Genomic DNA, 22855 nt, shown 5'->3' with positions numbered 1-22855 from the left:
AAAAGCACTTACTTCTAGGGGAAAATACTTAAGCTTGCAGGCAGCCTGATATAAATTTAATAGAAAAAAAATAGCCCCTTAAGTTTCTTTGCTGTAGTGCCTTTTAATAATTTAACTCTAAATTCTTCTTCTTTTTTGAACTTACTTCACCTTAGACACAGCTGCAGAGGAAATATCATTTGCTTGTTGGTTACAATTTACTCCTGGGGAGTTGGAAACGGGTTTCTTAACATCCTGTTGCGAAACAAATTTCCTGAGAACAGTTCCTTTGACTTAAATATAACTTTAAATTAATATAACTGCAGTCCTAAGAATATTTACTAGGAAATAAGGGGCTAACTACTTCTTACCTATGAATTGTATATAACAGTGGCCAAATCAGATTTGCCCGCCGTAAGTGACTTCCTCTCACCTACCCATCCTAGGGTTTCACATGCATGTCTGTCGTTGCAAAAAAACATGTTTTGATTTGATTTGACTTGGAGGTAGGCTGTAGTGGAGGAATAATGGAGAGAAAGCGAGTGTTGTGACCTCACCTTCCCATGCCAGCTTTTCATTCTGAATTCCTGAATTATGGAGCATCTTTGCTTTTTAACAGGGCATTGGAGGCACTCTTACATTCCCCAGTGTTACACGAGTTACAGTTGGTTCCTAAGACATTTCATTTGTTGTTTGATAAGTTTAGTATTGAGCTAAGCATGCAATCCTAAAACGGGTGGTGGGAAATCTGAAGACATTTTAAACTGTTCATCCAACAATCTGCTGGGCTTGCACTAGGCTAAGTGAAGGGAAATGGCCTCAATAACCCATGTTTTTTCTGTCTTTTCCATGGAAGCTGATTAACAGATCAGCAAGATCATGGTGTGTGTGTGTGTGTGTGTGTGTGTGTGTGTGTGTGTGTTTGCCATGTTATGGTGCATTTCCTAATGTCAAAAACAGAAGTGAAATTTTCATTCTGCCTGACTCATTTATCAAGGAATTCTTGAAAGGCAGCAAACTCTGATTTGTCTTATTTCCATGGGAGTGGTGTGGTAGGTTTGGTTGTGGCCAATGTCTTCCTTTTTGCTCCTAAATCTCTTGCTTCTCATCCAGCCGGCTTTTCAGGTATCAGGTAAGATCTTTTTCACTTCCATCACCATTGTGAACTTAGCACTAGGTGCATTTTTAACTGTTTACTTTTAAAGCATCTTATGGAAGCTAAAGTTGTACTATTAAAGCTAAATCAATGAAATTTCAGCTACAAGGATAATTGTTTAAAAGAACAAAATGCATTTTAAACATGAGAACAATACTATGGACCACTGATAAATACGGCACAGCATTGGATAGTTTAAAATAAACTACAGAATTAGCATGAGAGGCATTTCTCTGTTCTCCATCAATCTTATTGCCTCTTATTCTGAATCCTTGTATTATCATTTTACCAGCAGTTGTCATATTGGAAGGTATGTGAAACATTCTCTCCATGTTCCTGTTATTTTTCTTAATTTTACAGACAGTGACAGCTTTCTGATACATAATGAAAACCTCAAGCTTTGTATACAACCTCAGAAATCTGGTTCCATCATCGTGGACAACTGTGATGAGGATAATGAGGGGCAACATTTCAAGTGGGTTTCCAATGACCAGATTTTGAACATGGCAGTGAAGTTATGCCTGGCAGTGCCGTCCAAGTCAAACCTGGTTGCACTCACCCTCTCCCCCTGCAATGAGACGAGTGAACTTCAGAAATGGGAATGCAGAAATGAGAGCCTCCTTGCTCTCAAAGAGGAAGACTTATTTTTAAATCCTGAAAGTGGCCCCCAAAGCCGTGTTACACTGTCTAAAGCAGCCACCAGTACCTGGAAGGTCTATGGAATGAAAGACAGTTTGTGTTCCAAGGGCTATGAAGGTAAGATTAAGAGAATCTGTCCTTGATGATCAGCTTGTATATGCAGTTCAAGCATGTTGCATCTGGGGTGAAAATAGACATGATGCTACTTGCATAACTTCAAATCATGTCAATAAACAACCCAAACTGGATAGCATTTGGATTTCAGCCACAAGTTTTCCCCACCCCTACCTGGAGATATCAGGTGTTGGTTCGCTTCAGTTAAAGTGGAAAGGTGCATCCATGTATTCCTCCAACCATGCAAAGGATTGGATGCTGAAAACTCCATGGATGGTGGAAACTGACAGACACAAAAAGTGCCTGTGTGTATCTGAGCATTCGTGGAGCTCTTGTATTGAGGACTTTGTCTTCATCATTTCCGCTTTGCCTAATTCTGTTCTCACCAGTATCTATCCAGTTTTCTCACTGGTATCTATCCAATTTCTTTCAGCTCTGTATACCTTAAGAGGCAATGGTTTTGGAGCCCCCTGTGTGTTTCCATTCAAGTATCGGAATAAATGGCATGCTCAGTGCATAAGAGAGGACGATGAACATGGACAACTTTGGTGTGGAACAACTGCAGATGTGGATAGAGACTCTTTACAAGGATACTGTCCAAGGAAAGGTAAACACTTAACAAGGTTTTATTTCAGGCCTTACTTTCCCACCATGTGATTGCTGCTTAGAGGAAAATTTCTCCTACAAAGAGAAAAGGGAAACTGGTGCCATTGCAAAATTGTGCAACTACAGCAGAAATGGGTGGGGGACACTTCCCCCCTGTGAGTTGAAGCAAAATGAATTGTACGTAATGTCAGGGCTCCCCAACAGAATCAGGCCTGCAGTTGTTCATTTGGGAGGATGTAGTTCCATTCAGATCAAAATTGAGTTCCGGAGCTGTGGTGGAGAGTCACTGAATAAAGGAAGCAGACAGATTACATCCCAAACACTAGGTGTTTGCTGGGGAGCATCTGAGAGAGGGAAAGATTTTGATATTGTACCAAACATGCAATGGCAGTTTCCTTCCTTGAGGCAAGGAAATCAAAGCAGAGGGGAAATGTCTCAGAAGATTTGTGTTCCTTGTAACTATACATCTGTGCATTTTGAAATTGCTTGTGTGCAGTTTTCAGGATGTGCTTACACACTAATGTTTAAGCCTGTGAGGCAGGGCTTGCTATTCATCCATTCATTGACTCTATAGGGAGAAAGCCAATTCACAAAAACTAGCCTAGGATCTAAAACACTGATTGCATGTGGGGTTCCAGGTTATTTATATGTGTATGTATATGTGTCGGTTTCTTCCTTGGATGCTGAATATCAACACGAAATGCAGGAACACTTGTAGGATTAAGGGGCAATGCCAGTGGTTCTCCCCATGATCTCATAAGCACCTCTATTTCTGCATACTGTTTTGGGCATTCTTCTGAAAAGTGGCATCGAGATTAATAAATATTCAAATATCAATCACTGGAAGATTTAGCTTCATCACTGGTAATTTGATGATTTGACACTCACGTTTACAGATGACCGTGATGAATTATTCTGGACCAGAAACCAATGGACAGGGGATCTCTACCAGATCAATTACCTCTCAGCTCTAACATGGTACCAAGCAAGAAAAAGTTGTCAGCAACAGAATGCAGAATTACTGACTATCACAGATCTACAGGAACAAGCGTACCTGACAGGTAGGACATAACAAGGCATGCCCAAAGAAAAGATTGGTATAATTTGATTTCTGCTAGTTAAGAAATGCTGTCTAAACTGTAAGCAGACATTACATGGCATAATACTGAAGTATCCTCCCACACAGCACAAGGCGATTTAATTTAGATCCAGCATGCCGGCTGAAAGCTTTCATCTGATTAATTTCTTCTTGCACAAGAAGGAAAGCTGGGAACCCTAGTAATGTTGGAATGAGATTTTTGTTTCACCCCACCCCATCCCCACATCGTAAATATACCCCCCCCCCCAGCAACAAAATGCAATTCAACTAATTTTTCTTTTCCATAAATAGGATTAATAAATGATATATCTACTTACTACTGGATTGGTCTGAATGCTTTGGATCTTGACAATGGATGGCAGTGGATTGGCAACCATCCTTTTAGATATTTAAATTGGTCTCCAGGTGAGTGAGCATCTACAATGAGATCAATACTGAAAGCCACCCCCATTTAACAGTCAGTCACCAATGTAAAGCACTTCCAAGGATTTGTTGGTGGTTTAAAACCCAGTGGATAGTGCTTAAAGTAATTCCTTTTAAATAGCCCAGGTGGCATTTGAAAATAACTCTTTGTGGTCTAGAATGCAATTCCTGCTGGGATGAGGCAGAACCCGTCTCTCACATTGTTAACGAAGGCTTTTCAAACTTTTGTACATGTACATTTATTTATTTCATAACATTTATATAATGCTTGATTGTAGAGAACAATAAAAAGTGGTTTACAAAACCTACGAGTGACTATAGTTAAGTGGCTAACTTACTGTTGTGCTATGCTGGTGACTTTAAAATATATTGTTTTGACTATGTGTGTAAAAAGGTTTTTATTAAAGGCGGGTGGTGATATCTTCTAAAGGTGGAGTCTTCAAATAAATCATAAATGAAATTAGCACAGGGCATAAACAATGATCGTTTATATCCCTCTTGCTTAAAGGCAGCCCATCCCCAGAAACAGAAAAAATCTGTGGATCAATGCAGTCTACGAATGGCAAATGGCAGAATGAAAAGTGTCAGCAGAAACTTGGATACATTTGCAAAAAAGGAAACTCTTCATTTGATGTTTCTCTTATTCCCACAGGTAGGAGATTAAACCGAGAATGCTATTCATTTACCAAACCAAATTTCAAAAACATTTCTAGTAATGGAGGTTTTTGCTATTTGTAGTATTAGGGCAATCCTTTGTTTTGGATAGGGACGTGGGTGGCACTGTGGGTAAAAGCCTCAGCGCCTAGGGCTTGCCGTTCGAAAGGTCGGCGGTTCAAATCCCCACGGCGGGGTGCGCTCCCGTTGCTCGGCCCCAGCGCCTGCCAACCTAGCAGTTCGAAAGCACCCCTGGGTGCAAGTAGATAAATAGGGACCGCTTACTGGCGAGAAGGTAAACGGCGTTTCCGTGTGCGGCTCTGGCTCGCCAGAGCAGCGATGTCACACTGGCCACGTGACCCGGAAGCGTCTCCGGACAGCGCTGGCCCCCAGCCTCTTGAGTGAGATAAGCGCACAACCCTAGAGTCTGGCAAGACTGGCCCGTACGGGCAGGGGTACCTTTACCTTTACCTTGTTTTGGATGGAGGGGAGGTTGTAGTCTCCGCCAGCCCCTCCAAATGCTGGGGTATCCCATTAAAGAAATCCAGGGGGAGTGGCCATATCCGTGGGGCCAGGCGGGGCCAGGGCCAAAGCCACTCCCCCAGATGGTGGTCCCTGCGGGGGTCACCCTATTTGATATAAGTCTTACGAACCCCCGTCTGGATTGACCTACACATCACTTCCAGTGGGCAGGCCGGAAGTATTTTGATTGCCCCATGCCCAAGCCAAACCTCCTTCATCTGTATTCAATAAAGTTGTGGCCTGATTTGACCAAAAACCCAGTCTTATTGGTCTCTTATTATACAGGTTGGGGTATGGGAAGTCCGATGCCCGGTCCTGCAATGCTATTCATTTACCAAACTAAATTTCAAAAACTTATTTCTAGTAATGGAGGTTTTTGCTATTTGTAGCAGTGTATGCGATGCCAAACGTTTCAGTGGATTGAGATGCCAGAGGGTATTTTATCAGTAGCCAAAAATAAGTTATCTATCAGGAAAGATCTCAAGCATGGTCTAAAGGCATATGTTGCAGAAACCTTGCTAAAGCTATATTTTTATGTAAACTACTGTGATATTGGTGAAAGGAGATATGTTCTCAAGTTGATGTCAGGGTAAACAAGATGATAGATGCTATGGCATGTTTCCTCATGCTTCTAATGGCTCATTATCTTCTGCAAGTGGAATGATGCTTTCAGGTATAATTTTACCATTTAATTCAGTAGAGGAGGGGATCTTCAAAATGGTTGCCTCTCCCACTTGCTCCACTATGCAAAACTACGCAAATTTAGTGTGAGTGACCACAAGGACTGTTGATTACCACATTGGCAATAATATATTCACAGGATGAAACAGATCACCCTGTCTTGTTAATACTGATGTCTTGATTTGCCTCTGCTGAATTCTGTATATTTTAATTAAGGATGTGAGTCAATGACATTGTAACAGCAGATAATTCCTATTTTTAAAATCCATTAAGTCATGCTGCCTTAAATATTATTATTCTCTTTTTAGATGGCTTAAAGCCTATTAAATGTCCAGATGGCTGGGCTGCATATGCTGGCCATTGTTACCGCCTTAACAGACACCCCAAGACATGGAAAGGGGCATTGCTGTCCTGTCGAAGGGAACGTGGAGATTTATTAAGTATTCACAACACTATGGAACACAGCTTTGTCATTTCACAGCTAGGCTACCGTACGTACATCCAGCAAGTTCTGCTTTCCTGTTGTTTGATGTTTGTGTGAGTATGAGAGTGGGAGCAAGACGTTTACATTTTTTGCTACCACATGTGAGTATGGAATGTTATTGAGACCTTGCCCTGATGAAGAACACAATGGAGGGATATTCTTTTGGAAGCACAACAAGGCACAAGCCAGTTAAATGTGAGACATGGCACTGGCTTCTACAGCCTTCCCCAATTGTTGTTGTTGTTTAGTCATTTAGTCGTGTCCGACTCTTCGTGACCCCATGGACCAGAGCACGCCAGGCACCTCTGTCCTCCACTACCTCCCGCAGTTTGGTCAAACTCATGCTGGTAACCTCGAAAACACTATCCAACCATCTCCTCCTCTGTCACCCCCTTCTCCTTGTGCCCTCCATCTTTCCCAGCATCAGGGTCTTTTCCAGGGAGCCTTCTCTTCTCATGAGGTGGCCAAAGTATTGGAGCCTCAGCTTCAGGATCTGTCCTTCCAGTGAGCACTCAGGGCTGCTTTCCTTCAGAATGGATAGGTTTGATTTTCTTGCAGTCCATGGGACTCTCAAGAGTCTCCTCCAGCACCATAATTCAAAAGCATCAATTCTTCGACAATCAGCCTTCTTTATGGTCCAGCTCTCACTTCCATACATCACTACTGGGAAAACCATAGCTTTTACTATACAGACCTTTGTTGGCAAGGTAATGTCTCTGCTTTTTAAGATGCTGTCTAGGTTTGCCATTGCTTTTCTCCCAAGAAGCAGGTGTCTTTTAATTTCGTGGCTGCTGTCACCATCTGCAGTGATCATGGAGCCCAAGAAAGTCAAATCTCTTACTGCCTCCATTTCTTCCCCTTCTATTTGCCAGGAGGTGATGGGACCAGTGGCCATGATCTTCATTTATTTTTTTTTATGTTGAGCTTCAGACCATATTTTGCCCTCTCCTCTTTCACCCTCATTAAAAGGTTCTTTAATTCCTCCTCACTTTCTGTCCTCAAGGTTGTGTCATCTGCATATCTGAGGTTGTTGATATTTCTTCCAGCAATCTTAATTCCAGCTAGGGATTCATCCAGCCCCAATTAATTCATCCAGCCCTCTATATGTTTTGAACCAAAGCTCCCATCAACCCCAGCCAGTGTAACCAATGATCAGGAATGATGTACCAGGTTGGAGGGAAGCTGGGCATTAGATGCTGTCTAGTTGTAGTGCTGCATTTCAGGACTGATGGTCGCCAGTGTAGTTTGCTATACTCAAACATGCGTAATTGGAAAGGAGTGGTGAATACTTTCTTCTGCCGCACTTACCGTACACCACAAAGCTGTGTGTGGTAGGTTCCTGTTCAACACATTCGAAAATAAAATCTGGAAGCAAACAAATAAGATACATTTGTGTTTTTAGAGCCAACGGATCTTCTATGGATTGGACTAAATGACCAGAAGACTCCGATGTATTATGAATGGAGCGATGGCTCTACAGTGAGATTCACCAAGTGGCAAAAAGGAAAACCCACACAAATTAATGGTGTGCAAAGCGACTGTGTCATCATGAATGGAGAGGTAAAAAATATGGAACCTCTAATATTGTCAGGAGCTGGAGTCAGGCGTACGTCAGCAATAAAACAATAAAGCACCCGATGTCAGTGAAGTTCTCTTTGATTCAAAGAAACAAAACAGCTCAGTCCTAGTGGTCACAGCAACCCTTCCCAATAGGTCTTGCCCCAATGAACCAGTAGCGAGGACTGAAGTTCCTTGCCTTCCCACTGCTTTCTAAGGCTCCCCTCCTGGTTCCTTCCCTGGCAGCCTAAGACTCCATTGTCGTGTCTCTCGTTGCTCCTCCCTCTTCATTTTTCTCTGTCTTCTAGGAGACCAGAGGAGAGGGGAGCTGGTGACAGAAGGAGGAGGGAGGCTCCCTGGATTCTTCAGCAGGCTACCTCATCTCTGTCTCCCGCCCCCTCTTTTCTCCTGCCTCTGAGTCTAGACTGCCCTCTGCCCCAGTCTCTTCCTGTTCACTAAAGCCTGTTGCCTCTTCAGCTTCTGACATCTCTTCCTCCTGTTCTGCTCCCTCTTCTTCCTCTGACCACGCATTGTTGCCCCACAACCAATTTCCTGGCTCTGAGCCTTCTTCCCTTGGAGCTTCCCCAGCTGGTGCCTCCCACCACTCCTCAACATCCAGCCTATCCATGATGGATATTTCCATTGGATTCATTTTTGTGTGAAAGACTGGACTAATAAAATACTGAGGATCTATCTTGCACTCCCACTGGTGTGCCCACACAGCCCCAACTTGCAACTATCCTGTGCTACCTTTGCATTGTCCAGGTAAGCGGTAGCACTGGGGTCAGGAGAGTGGCTCTGCAACACTGCCCCAACATGCCAACCACTTTTCTGGAGAGTGTATGTTAGAATTCTGTGAGAACAGAAAAATAGCATGTAGCGTGGTGCTAGAGGCACAATTTGTCTTGATAATCTCACATTTTTAAAAAGCGATTTCATAGCTTTGGTACCAGTGCTTGGGTGCAAATTGTCTGTTGAAATTTCGGAAGCCAAAAAAGTTGAAAAGCATCCTATTTTGGGTGGCAATGCTTCAATCCCCTGCATTTCTGATGTTCTTAACCATAACCAGAAAAACCCCCAAATGAATTATGCAATTAGTTAAAAAATAAATTGCAGAATACATTTTGCAAAGTTAAAGACAGCGTATAAAGAGAGTGGGATTCAACTGCTCTTATAGCAGAATTTGGATTGCCTAGATAAATATTTTTTAATAGAACAAATGAATGCAGTCCTGAATTTTTGTGTTTTAAAATTTTTCATAAGTGTGAATTAGACCACATTAGCCTTAAATTCTCAAGATAGAAATGTACAGTATTTTCAAATGCTACAAACTCCTGTTTGCCTGTCATTAGCAACTTCTCATTATTTTTTCTTGGTAATTGTACCTCGTTGATTTAGACTATAGATTTCATGTAATTGCGAAATGCAGTTTTCTAGCATGCACAACAATAAAGAGTTTTGCATTGACCAAAAATGCATCAAAGTTAAAAAGTGAAAATGTTTAAGGCAGTGGATCCTTCTTGATTGCGATTTATATTTCTTCACTTTTCTGTCTCCAGAGGGGCTACTGGGCAGATAATTATTGTGAAGAGGAACTTGGTTACATCTGCAAAAGAGAACCGTTGGCATTTCTTTCTGAAGAAGCTGAAACTGCCAATCCAGATTGCCAGAAAGTAAGTCTAAAGTAAACTGTGTAAGGTAGAAAAAAGAAAAAAGGTAAAGGACCCCTGGAAGGTTAAGTCCAGTCAAAGGCGACTATGAGGTGTGGCGCTCATCTTGCTTTCAGGCCGAGAGAACCGGTGTTTGTCCACAGACAGCTTTCCAGGTCTTTCCAAGTAAATTAGGTGCCCTGAACTTAATATGGCAATAACGTGTGTCTATTGACTTTTTGAATATTTTGACAGGGCTGGAAAAGGCATGGATCCTATTGTTACTTAATTGGACAAACATCTGCAACATTTTCAGAAGCACAGGCATTCTGTGAAACAAACAAGGGATCTCTGACTTCTGTGGAGAACAGGTATTATTCTCTCCCCCCACCCTGCCTGATGTTGGTTGACATGCAAAGTAACATTTATGTCATGGGAATCAAGAAGTGAGGTAAGCTGAGGCTTGAACATGCTCAGTTTGAAACCTGCAGGTGCTGCCTTATGATTGGCCAAAGATCTGCAGGATACAGAAACTTCTTCTGGAGCAGAGACCCTTTTTGGACCTGGACAGGGTCACCAGGTGAGCCTGGGCCAATTTCCCTAGGAGCAGCCCCTCTCCATCGACTTCTATTGTGATTTGTGATTAAATCACCCAGACCCTCCAAATGTCACTATTTTCCAGGGACGTCCCTGATTTAGAGAAGCTGTCCCGGTTTCTGATTTAATCGGGGAATGTCCCACTTTTCCTTAGGATGTCCCTATTTCCAATGGAGAAATGTTGGAGGGTATGGAGTTATCTGACCCTCTAAGTCAGCTGAAGGCAATCCTGTATAGGGAAGTTTTTTTTTAATGTTTAATGTTTTCTTATGTTTTTATATATGTTGGAAGCCGCCCAGAGTGGCTGAGGCAACCCAGTTAGATGTGTGGGGCATAAATAGTAAAATTATCATTATGGAATGGGACGTTCCTATTTCCATTGGAGAAATGTTGGATGGTGTGGATCACCCTCTTTGCTGGCATCGGTCCCACCAGCTTCTCAGGTCACGTGACTGAGTGGAACAGTCCTAAGATCCAGTTTGAATCCTCCTCCCTCCTGTGCTGCCCATCCCATGTCCCTGTTTCAGGGCGTATGATGGTTTAAGGCCCTCCAGGCTAGGAGGAACCAGGAGGGTCCTGGGAGATGTACTGGCATAGCCTGGCTGAGCTCCACTTGTAACCCAGGCAAGCTCAGCCCAACAAATTATGTTTCAGGATTCTAAACTGCCATTTTGAATTATCCGTTCTGCGTTTCTTGTGAATTTCCTATTTGAGCTGCCATCTGTGGCTTGACTTCCTACCTAGAGAGCCTTTAATTCCTTGTTATAGATTTACTGGTGGACCTGGACAATTAAGACTTTCAGCCTCCATGTGTTACCACCTTAAATATGTATGTGCTTTCTAGAATATCTTCTTAAAATCTTAATATTATGCTGTACAAATATGAGTTCCATACAGTGTTTTATTTCTAAAAAAAAAAAAATGTTTAGGGGTACTCTCATTTTCCTGCTCAGTTTGAAATATTGCCCCTCAATGAGGCCAAACTTAGATTCACAAAACGTTTAGGGGTATGTGTACCCTTGTGTACCCCCAGAAAAAAAGGACTGGTTCCATATATTACCTGAGTGTAGCTGAGGTTCACCCACTTTCAGCTACATGCTCAGGTTGCAATGTGTAAATGTATTGATCCATGATGATGGAGCTATAAGCGTAGCCACTCCCCCTTGGCCACTGTGATCCACCCCTTGCCCTTTGAATTGATGAGAGCTGGCCCACCCATGGTAAGCCATTAATTTAATTTTAAAATCTGGAAATTAGAAATCACAAACACACAGAAACACAAATGTATTTTTTAATACAATTGTTATGTATTCTTCTCCACAGATACGAGCAGGCCTACCTGACTAGTCTAGTTGGCTTTCGTTCTGAAAAATATTTCTGGATCGGCCTTTCAGATGTAAAGCAACCAGGCACATTCCACTGGACCAATGGAGACCGTGTTCTGCTCACCCACTGGAATGAAGAAATGCCTGGTAGGTGCTGCCTGAAGCCTAACTGAAATTGTATTTCACAAAGGGTTTCAACTAAAGTGGCTCTTGTCTTGTGTCTCCAAAAGGGCAGCTTCCGGGCTGTGTTGCCATGAGAACTGGGACTGCAGCTGGATTGTGGGATGTTGTGAACTGTGAGGAGAAGGCACCTTTCATCTGCAAACAACTGGCAGAAATTGTGACAACTCCTGCCCCAACAACAATTCCCCTTCCCCCATGCCCAGAAGGATGGCACCCAAGCAATTCTAGAAGCGTGTGCTTTAAAGTATTGACTCTTGAGTCAAAGTTCTTGTATTTTTCAGTAGCAGAGCAAAGAGGGAAATAGTGGCTTTTGTCTGTCAGTGAACGCTTAAAGGTTTTTGGGAGTGCTACTTTTAGTTTCAGTTTAACCGCTCAGCACACATTATTGTTATTCTTTTTATTGTGCAGTTTCGTTAAGTTTATTTGAAGTTCAAGATTTAGAGGGCAGAAGGTAGATTACTGGTTTGGAGAAGGCTGGGAAGGATTTCTGCCTGCCAAATATTTTAACATTATCAGCAACAAAATGCTGATATTGTTCCTGCCAGCGCACAAGCAGCAAAACGGGATGCACTGCCCCGTCTCCCTTCTCAGCCTTGCCGCTGCAGAGATCCATCAGCCACCCTCCTCCGAGGTGCGTCTGCAACTCATGCTACTGTACATGAGCACACATTACTCAGCAGTGTAAACACACAACAGTGCTGGCTTGAGGTGTGGATACTAGGCTACGTTTATTGAACATAAATCAGGACAAAGAAAACATGGCTTCTCTCCTTGTCATTCTTCTCGGAGAGAGAGAGACAAACAAAAGTACAGTGGTGCCTCGGGTTACATACGCCTCAGGTTACATACGCTTCAGGTTACAGACTCCGCTAACCCAGAAATAGTACCTCGGGTTAAGAACTTAGCTTCAGAATGAGAACAGAAAGTGTGCTCCGGTGGCGCGGCGGCAGCAGGAGACCCCATTAGCTAAAGTGGTGCTTCAGGTTAAGAACAGTTTCAGGTTAAGAAAGGACCTCCGGAACGAATTAAGTACTTAACCCGAGGTACCACTGTAATACAGAGCAGATGTTCCGCTCACGGGACTCCAGCAATCTGTGCTGGAATGTAAACACAGATATGTGACATGTAACAATCCCACATATCTGCAGCAAGGGTGGAATGGAATTCCCAACACTCCACACAGACAGGACAGAGAATTAAAAGTGATATAACATGAAGGGCGTTTTTTTTTAAATAAAAAAATCTAGAGCAACCTTGTCCATCATAAACTTTTGTAATCATCGATAATTAAGATAAGCTTTTTGCTTTGTTCTTCAGCCTGTTAATTGATGCCTCTTCTTACATCAGCAGCTAATTTGTGTTCTGGATAAAGCAGTTGTCATTAGTTCCAGTCTCAAAAAAAAAAGAAGGGAAGTTTTGTTGACCTGATGCCCTAAGGGCTAACCTTATTATGGGCTATTGCGCAGTGTCTGGGCCCAATGGTGGTTCTTCTCTCCAAAACACTCCTCCACATCCGAAAACAACTCCTTGTCTCTGCAGAGGCATAGGAAGGGGGGGGCGCCCTGGGTGTCATCACTGAGGAGGCTGACATTCGGTGCACCACCCACCGGCGACTCCCAAGCCTACCCCGAGCTGTCGATGTGGTGGTGGTGAGGTGACCAAAAAATAAAAATAAAAAATGCACTGGGTACCACCTGACTTTGCTGTGTCTCCGTGTGCAGCAAGTGAAGTGAATCCCAATTAATCTTCCTAAAAGCTGGTGTTTGTGACAAATATCTAATTGTATTCATATGCATCTAGGGCTATAACAAAGACCTTCGGGACAAGAAAACTTGGTTTGAAGCAGAAGATTTTTGTAGAACAATTGGGGGGAACCTCATGTCTGCTCACAATAACGAAGAGCATCAGCTGCTAAGAAGGTTGGAAGTTCCATAAAATGTTTATTCACGTTGCCTCAGAATCAAAAGCAATGCTGGTTAGGGATGGGGAAGAAATTTGTTCTGTTTGCATCTTAATGTGAACTTCCCAATTTTATGTATTTACACCCCTAAACCAGTAGCTGGAGCAAAACTCATATCTTTTTAAAAATTCGCATTCATGTTGTTTCTTAGAAGTCCTCCTCACAGAACAAGCTCTGTTCTTTGAAAGGGAGAGCCTCTGGGAAGTTTGAAGTGGCAGCTCCCAGCCAGCAGCTCCTAGAAGGTGTACCACTGCTATTATACCATTAAATTGTTAGGTCATAAAATTGTGGGTTTGTGGGGTTTGTTTGTTTGTTTTAAAATGTACAGTGCAGCAAACGTTGAACAGGGCAAGCATTTCAACTCAGCCTTAGTACCTTTAATCACCTTAAAGATTTGTGCCTCATTGTGGAGAACCACTCAATTCATCATTATCCTATTCAGAGAAGGAACCACATAATCTGAAATGTGAATTGCCCCTTTCTTTTTCAGTAGTGTAACAGATATTGCAGATATTCGTATAGGCACATGTGATAGAATAGCAGAAAGAAGGCAGAGGAGAGAATGGCTGTGGTGCTGCCTCAGTACCTATTTTAACTGAGGACTAACAGTATAAGGATCAGGCACAGTCAAGAAACACCAAACAGTTTTTGTATATAATGAAGAAAGGACTGGGATGTCCATTGTGATTAGTCAGATATTTTGTTGGGTTGCTTGTGATATTTTTTTTTATCAAATTCCTAAATGTGCCCATGGGCCCAAAAGGACAGGGGCCTCAGGGTTTATAAAGTTGTCAGCTGTAAAGATCCAGACTCAGCATTAAATGTGGGTGTGCCTAAGAAATGACCACATGTGATATGAACACACAGGGAGTTCCTGCTCTGAATGGCACACCTGTTCTAGAAACCTGATACTCTTTCAATAAATGAACTGATGACTGTTGCATTTATGCTGTTCTAGCAGTTCGAAAGCACGTCAAAGTGCGAGTAGATAAATAGGTACCGCTCTGGCGGGAAGGTAAACGGTGTTTCCGTGCGCTGCTCTGGTTCGCCAGAAGCAGCTTAGTTATGTTGGCCACATGACCCAGAAGCTGTATGCCAGCTCCCTCGGCCAGTAAAGCGAGATGAGCACCGCAACCCCAGAGTCGGCCACGACTGGACCTAATACCTTTACCTAGAAAGTATCAATAGTCCTTATTTTGAAAGTTTCAAATCTCTGTATTGAAATCCATTCTTTGTTTCCAGTTTTCTGCACTCTATAATTATTTTTTATATATTTTAGAATTTGTGACCGCTTGTGTTGGATTGGTTTAAATGAGTTGGAGCCCGATAAAGGATTTTCTTGGACTGATGGATCCCCTGTAAGTAAATGATTAATGCTGATGTATTGATACCAAAATTATTATTAGTTTTAAGGTTCAAGCACTCCTGCCCTCATACTAAACTCTGACAGATCCCATAGCAGTATTTTAAATGTTTAGCCACGGACATATCCAGCATTAAAGTCTTTGAACATATGCTTTGTATGCTATAACATTTTTGGACCCAATATTTAACAGCAGTTCCTGCAGAGTTGCTTCAAGTTGCTGCTTGCCCCATTGGATTTGTTTTATTTTTTTAAAAAAATAGTTTTATTATTAAGTAAGGAATGGTGCTGGAGGAGACTCTTGAGAGTCCCACGGACTGCAAGAAGATCAAGCCTATCCATTCTTAAGGAAATCAGCCCTGAGTTCTCACTGGAAGGACAGATCCTGAAGCTGAGGCTCTAATACTTTGGCCACCTCATGAGAAGAGAAGACTCCCTGGAAAAGACCCTGATGTTGGGAAAGATGGAGGGCACAAGGAGAAGGGGACGACAGAGGACGAGATGGTTGGACAGTGTTCTCAAAACTACCAGCATGAGTTTGACCAAACTGCGGGAGGCAGTGGAAGACAGGAGTGCCTGGCGTGCTCTGGTCCATGGGGTCACGAAGAGTCAGACACGACTAAACGACTAAACAACAACAACAAGGAACACTACATAAAAATGAACATTTGGTGCAGGAATGTTCTAACAGGAAAAAACACACTGACAACCCAGTTTGCATGTAGTGCAAACCAAACTATGGCTGGATCTAGGCACATAAAAAAAGCATTCAGTTAAACACATTGCAAACTTTGTATGAGAAAGACTGTCTCGCCAGAGTGGTGCATGCTCTAGTTATCTCCCGCTTGGACTATTGCAATGTGCTCTACATGGGGCTACCTTTGGAGGTGACCCGGAAACTATAACTAAGGAGCAGATGAGCTAGCTACTGCTGTGCACCCGGGGGTGTGGCCATGGGGGCGAGGCGAGCGTCCAAGGGGGGGTGGTGGATCGAGCTGCCAATGGCGGGCTGCTTCCTGGGGGGGGGGGGCTGCAATAATTTGCCAGCAGCCTTTGTCCGTTTCCTCTTCAATTTGACAGCTCGGGGGTTTCCCCTTCCCAGGAAGCAGTCCGGTAGCAGTGGCAACGGCACACCACCTGCCTGCGACACCCAAGCCTCCCCTGAGCTGTCAAAACTAAGGGGGAAGGCCGCCGGCAAGGCGGCGCAGCTCCCCCCTTTCCCCAACGGTTCAGGGCAGGCTTGTGAGTCACAGACGGGCGGCGCGCCAAATGTTACCCCCCTCAGTGAGGACACCCAGGTCGGACCGCCCCCACCACACCCCTCTTCCTCCCCCCCTGACTGGGAGTGGCCACCGAGACCATATAACACCGGTCCTAAAGGATCTACACTGGCTCCTAGTACGTTTCCAAGCACAATTCGAAGTGTTGGTGCTGACCTTTAAAGCCTTCAATGAACTCGGCCCTCTGACCTCTGAAGGAGCATCTCCACCCTCATCATTCAGCCCGGACACTGAGGTCCAGCTCCAAGGGCCTTCTGCCGGTTCCCTCGCTGCGAGGTATAAATAATATATTATTATTATTAATTATTCCGGTTAGCAAAAATGGAACTCCATATCACCATCTGGTGTCAAAGCGTGAGAATGCATAAACAATGCATATAAAGCACTTTGTCTTTGCCAGTGTAGCTGAGTCCTCTGTCTCCTTTTCTGTAAATCACTAATGAAATCTTTATTCCTATTGTAGCTTGACTTTCAAAAAGACTTTTCGCCTAACTCTTACAAAGACAAAGATTGCAGAGGAGTGATTCTACATTATTCATGGTGGAAACCGGAATGGTGTGAGAATTATTACAACTGGGTTTGTCAAATAAAGAGAGGTAAGATTACTTTATTTATTTATTTATTTATTTATTTATTTATTTATTTATTTATTTATTTATTTAATGTTTTATTGGTTTTTACACATATTTTTCCAGCATATCATCCTTTTAAACATCATTTCAAAATCTTTGGCTATCACAGCATAAGACTTCCTTCAACCTTGACCGATGTTTTTCTAAAATCTTTTCTAATTATGCATTTTGTTACTAGAGTTATTGCTATAAATTCAAATCTTAGTACCTATTCTTAATTCTTTTCACAATAACTTATATATTACTCTTACAAAGCTTCTTTTAACCCTACAAGCGATGTCAATTGCTTACAGTTGCTTTCCAAATATGTCGAAAACTTCTTCCATTCCTTTAATAATAATAATAATAATAATAATTTTTATTTATACCCCGTCCTCCCCAGCCAACGCCGGGCTCAGAGCGGTTTACAAGCAATAATAAAAACAAGTTGAATGATTACAACTAAAAAACAAAATTAAAATACAACATTAAAATATTGAAACATTAAAATATTAAAATGTAGCCTCATCGCAGGAGGAGAAGGAAAAGAAAAAAGAAAGAGAGGGAGGGAGGGAATCAAATTGGCTCCAAGCCAAAGGCCAGGCGGAACAACTCTGTCTTACAGGCTCTGCGGAAAGAAATCAGATCCTGCAGGGCCCTGGTCTCATGAGGCAGAGTGTTCCACCAGGCCGGAGACAGTGTTGAAAAGGCCCCGGCTCTGGTTGAAGCCAATCCAACTTCCTTAGGGCCCAGGACCACTAGGGTGTTGCTATTTATGGACCTTGAGGCTCTCCATGGGGTGTACTGGGAGAGGCGGTCCCGTAGGTACAAGGGTCCTAGGCCGTGAAGGGCTTTAAAGGTCAAAAGCAGCACCTTAAATCTGACCCTGTACTCCACCGGGAGCCAGTGCAGCTTGAAAAGCACTGGGTGAATATGCTCCCATGGCAGAGACCCCGTGAGGAGCCTCGCTGCAGCATTCTGCACCTGCTGGAATTTCTGGAACAGCTTCAAGGGCAGCCCCGCGTAGAGCGAATTACAGTAGTCAAGCCTGGAGGTGACCGTCGCATGGATCACTGGGGCCAGGTCGGGGCGGGAAAGGTAAGGGACCAACTGCTTGATGCGGCGAAGGTGGAAAAATGTCGCCTTGGCTGTTGCTGTAACCTGCGCCTCCATGGAAAGGGAGGCGTCAAGGATTACACCCAAACTCTTAATGGAAGGCAATGGCACTAATTGGGCCCCCGCAAGAGAAGGGAGTTGGTCCCTCATCCCCATGCCATCCTGACCCAGGCATAGGACCTCTGTCTTCGAAGGATTTAGTTTCAATCGGCTCCCACGAAACCATCCAGCCACAGCTTCCAAGCATCTGGTCAGTGTGTTCGGGGCCAAACTTTAGGAAAGTCTGGTCCTGCTGGTTCCAAATTTCCCCGGTTAATCTTGCCATCTCAGCAGACCGTATTTTTCGCCCTATAGGACGCACTTTTCCCCCTCCAAAAATGAAGGGGAAATGTGTGTGCATCCTATGGGGGGGGGTGCAGGCAGGAAAAGCTCCCAAAAGCCGCACACAAGCTCCACGCAGCTCTTGTGGGCTTTTCCTCATGAGGGACAAGGGACTGACGCGGCCAGTCAGTCCCTTCTCCCTCCTCGTAGAAAAGCCCATAGGAGCCGCGTGCTCCTTAAAGGGTGCGCGGCTCCTGTGGGCTTTTGCGGGAGGTGGGAGTATTGCCATAGCCGCGCGCCGCCTCTCCCAGCTGGAGAGGTGGCGTGCGGCTATGGCAGCAGCCTCTTTAGCCGTGTGCCACCTCTCCAGCCCGGAGAGCGTGCACGGGGCTAAGGAATAGCCCTGCGACCCTCTCCCAGCTGGAGAGGTGACGCGTGGCTATGGCAGCTGCCTCTTCTGTTCCTCCTCCAGCTTCGCTTGAAGGGCGCTGCGCAGTTCTCCCTCTCCGCGCAGCGCCTCTCCTTCACAGGAGAGGTGTTGCGCAGAGAGGGAGAACTGCACAGTGCCCCTTCAGCCACACGCCTGCCTGGAAGCTGGAGGAGGAACAGAAGGGTCTCCTTCTGCTGTGCAGCGACCCTTCAGCCACGCGCTTGTCCTGCGAAGCTGGAGGAGGGACAGAAGGGTCTTCCTCTGCATCCCGAAGCCTGGGGTGAGCTTCGCGCAACTCTCCGCAAGCCGTGGGGGCCCGGCGCGACTTCGGGGGAAGCTTGGGCTTCCCCCGACCCAGCCCCACGCCGGGGGGGGGGAATAATTTCCCCCCTTTATTCCCCCCCAAAAAACTAGGTGCGCCCTATGGGCCGGTGAGCCCTATGGGGCGAAAAATACGGTAGTTCATCAATTTCTCTTGCCACTCTTCTTAAGCTGACAAAAACAAACCCCTGTGTTGCAATGAGAACCAATCACAGAAATATAGACACAACACGTAGGCTAATAACTGTTAAATCATATATAATAGAATAATGATATCATTCAAAAGGTAGAAATAAATCTATTAGAGTGGTCATATATGTACAATGTAACAGACTAGTGGCGCAGAACGTTGAGCCATATGTTCAAAATAGGCGTCAAAGGTCAGTATTATGGGTAAATCAAAAGAAATTTGGTATCAGGCAAGATTTTGAATGGCGGTTATGTTAAAGGCCTTTGCAGATGACTTAGTCATAACAGTGGAAGAACCATTAACTAGTGCTAGAAAAGCACTAGAAAGAATAGAACAACTCGGACAAGTAGCAGGTTTCAAATTAAACAAGAAAAAAAATGTTAGTGAAAAATATGAACTGAGATTTGATTGATACATTGCCGCATCTGAGTGGAATAGAGGTTGTTAAAAAAGTTAAATATCTAGGAATCTGGTTAACATCAAAAAATATAAATTTATTTAAAGACAATTACACACCGGTATGGAATGGTATTAAAAGGGACTTAGAAGTGTGGAGAAGAATGAAACTATCCTTAATTGGTAGGATTTCAGTTATTAAAATGAGAGTGCTACTGAAAATGTTGTTTTCGTTTCAATCAATCCAGATAATTAACGGAGTTGGTATCTTTAGAGAGTGGCAAAAAGCAATTTCAAGATATATCTGGCAAGGGAAGAAGCCAAGAAATAAATTTAAATGGTTAACAGATATAAAAGAAAGAGGAGGCTTCTCCCTACCAGATTTGAAATTGTATTATGAAGCATCATGCCTTTGTTGGTTAAGGGACGGGATATTTTTGAAGAATACAGATATTTTAGATCTAGAAGGATTTGACAACAGATTCGGATGGCACGCATATCTATGGTATGGCAAAGTAAAAGTTCATAAAGGATTTGGAAACCACATATTTCAAAAGTCATTGTATGAGGTGTGGGATAGATATAAAAATTTATTAGAACGTAAGATACCATGGTAGCTCTCGCCGCTTGAGGCAATGAGTGTAAAAAAGAGAAATATGAGTAAAAATTGGGCCACCTATGAACAATTACTAATAGAGATGGAGAACCAATGGAAGCTAAAGCCATATGAAGATGTAAAATGTATGGCGAATGATTGGTTGCGTTATTATCAAGTCAATGAGATGTTTAAAGAAGATAAAAACAAAAATGGATTTGGATATACAAAATCAAGGTTTGAATTGGAGTTGGTAAGATTACTTTTAAATTACGACGAGTTCGTGAAGCAAAGTGAAGAGGACTTTTTTCTGCACTGCTGAAACTGGCTTTTTATTTTTATTTTTAAAAAACATGCTTGCTACTCACCTGGCCTTCTGAGATGAGGGAAAAAATAATGTGAAATTAATTTAGCTTTCATTATGAATGTTGCAGAGTTCAGAGCTTTGGCTGCCATTTTGATGAGAACAAGCTCGTTGTGAATACAGGAAGCTTCTGATAGTTCTTTCACGTAGGGTTATTAGCTGTGTCTCAGAAATGTAGAAATGTGAAATGCTAGAAATAACCCTTTCCTTTCATTGTCATGTTTCGTTTTTCAGGTGTACCATTAAAACCGGAACCAAGCAATGATTTTGGTATGTTGGCCCATACTGTCTTCTCTCACATCCCACAGGTCTTCCTTAAGCAGCATCATGAAAGGTGGGGGTGGGTCTGCTTAAACAGCTCTCTCAAGTCAAGGATGCTTCTGTCAGGAGCCAAAGATATTTGTGCTCCTTGACCCTGGGCACTCCAATTCCTGCCTTCCCTCAGAACAAGCAGATTTTAAGTAGCCCTAAGGAATGTTGGGGGGGGGGGACTGCTCTAGCAGTTCTCTACAGCCATTGAAAGTTTTCTGATGATGATGACGACAACAACAACAATTTATTTATGCCCCGTCCATCTGTCTGGGTTTCCCCAGCCACTCTGGGTGGCTACCAACATAATATTAAGAATAATAATAATAAAATGATAAAACATCAGACATTAAAAACTTCCCTAAACAGGGCTGCCTTCAGATGTCTTCTAAAACTCAGCTAGTTGTTTATTTCCTTGACATCTGATGGGAGGGCATTCCACAGGGAGGGCGCCACTACCAAGAAGGCCCTCTGACTGTTTCCCTATAGCTTCACTTCTTACAGTGAGGGAACCGCAAGAAGGCCATCGGAGGTGGACCTAAGTGTCTGGGCTGAGACACTTCTTCAGGTATACTGGGCCGAGGCTGAGGAGCCAATGGTAGATCTCCCTGGTCTGGGCTTCCTCACTCCTCTGAAATGAGTTACACAAAAATGCAAAAGGACTGTAGCTCAGTGGTAGAACATCTGCTTTGCATGAAGGAGGTCCTAGGTCCACCATATGTCCAGGAAGAACTGGGAGAGATCCCTGACTGAAACCCTGGAGACCACTACCCGGCAGTGTTGACAGTATACTCAACTAGATGGAGCAGTGGTCTGGCTTAGGCAGCTCCCTATGTTCCTAAGTTTCAGGTATTATTGGCTGCTCATTGTCATATTCTCATATTAGTGAGCCTTGGGAGTGGTTCTCCTGCTGGGATCTTCAGAAAAACCTGACTGTCTGAAGTTTAGTTGCACTAGGCAACTATTGAGTGTGATTGAGAGTTAAGAGAGAAATTATCTCATAGAATCGTGGAATTGTAGAGTTGGAAAGAGATCCTGAGAATCATCTAGCCCAAATCTTCTGCACGTCTACTTGGAAGTAAATTTCACTGATTTATGTTAAAGAGGAATGATTCCATTCCTACCCTCCTTCTCGGTCACAAACAATACCATCCACCGGGGATGAAGGCTAATCTGGTGCTTAGCCCAGACTGAAATAGGTCAAAACCATCAGTTCTCCTCAAGAGCATCTGAACCATGACCAACCTTTCATGCACCTTGCCCAAAAACAAATATGGGTGGCTGACTAGCCACAATATGTGGAGATATAAGCTAGTACCTTTAAGCACGCACAGAGTGCTTTTTCTTCAATCTTACATACTTGCATTTCAACCCCCACCCCAAATCATGCCATGATCATCACCACTGAACTAGTCAAGTTTTTCTTCAGAATCTGTTGTTCATGGCTCCAAGGTGCAAGTATATATTATTACGGCCACACAGCTGTTTTGTTGTTGGTTTACTCTAATGTAGCAGTGTTAAAGCATGGAGTGCTGGGGGCAGGAGGGTGGACGTGTTCACGGTGTGCTTCAAAACTGAAATAACACACATCACTGTTGGGGTCACCCCAGTTAGGACTATTAAGATTGCTTGGCTTCACCACTGGTTGTGCGAAGTAAATTTATTTGTACTCTTGTATTTCATTTTATAATATTTAAATTATCTTAAATTAAACGGGGGGGGGGGGACATTTCTTCTTCTTTTGCAGCATATCCATTTCAAGTAACTGAAGACGGCTGGATTGCATTCAATGGCACTGAGTACTATTTCAGTAACACAACTTTAACTGCAGGAAGAGCCCGGAGATTCTGCAAAAAGCACGCTGGAGATCTTGCTGTTATTGAAAGTGGAAGTGAAAACAAGTTTTTGTGGAAATATGTAAGAAATATATG

General features: G+C 43.4%; 1 protein-coding gene across 1 annotated transcript in view; it reads left to right on the top strand.

Moving 5' to 3' along the window:
• Positions 1–981: 981 nt before the first annotated feature.
• The window catches only part of LOC114607795 (macrophage mannose receptor 1-like), a 43443-nt gene continuing 21569 nt past the window's right edge, over positions 982–22855 (top strand). Inside the window, exons 1-17 of the mRNA XM_028751272.2 lie at positions 982–1111; positions 1496–1891; positions 2322–2495; positions 3391–3555; positions 3885–3998; positions 4525–4668; positions 6182–6364; positions 7760–7917; positions 9474–9587; positions 9819–9934; positions 11484–11632; positions 11716–11912; positions 13469–13587; positions 14908–14986; positions 16735–16867; positions 20850–20885; positions 22672–22841. Coding sequence (XP_028607105.2) covers positions 1051–1111; positions 1496–1891; positions 2322–2495; positions 3391–3555; positions 3885–3998; positions 4525–4668; positions 6182–6364; positions 7760–7917; positions 9474–9587; positions 9819–9934; positions 11484–11632; positions 11716–11912; positions 13469–13587; positions 14908–14986; positions 16735–16867; positions 20850–20885; positions 22672–22841 — 2508 coding nt within the window. The 5' untranslated portion in view covers positions 982–1050. The remainder of the gene's footprint in view (positions 1112–1495; positions 1892–2321; positions 2496–3390; positions 3556–3884; positions 3999–4524; positions 4669–6181; positions 6365–7759; positions 7918–9473; positions 9588–9818; positions 9935–11483; positions 11633–11715; positions 11913–13468; positions 13588–14907; positions 14987–16734; positions 16868–20849; positions 20886–22671; positions 22842–22855) is intronic.

This window comes from Podarcis muralis, chromosome 12 (genome assembly GCF_964188315.1).
Source record: "Podarcis muralis chromosome 12, rPodMur119.hap1.1, whole genome shotgun sequence".
In the NCBI taxonomy this organism is placed as follows: domain Eukaryota; kingdom Metazoa; phylum Chordata; class Lepidosauria; order Squamata; family Lacertidae; genus Podarcis; species Podarcis muralis.
This window is presented reverse-complemented; position numbering and strand designations above follow the sequence as displayed.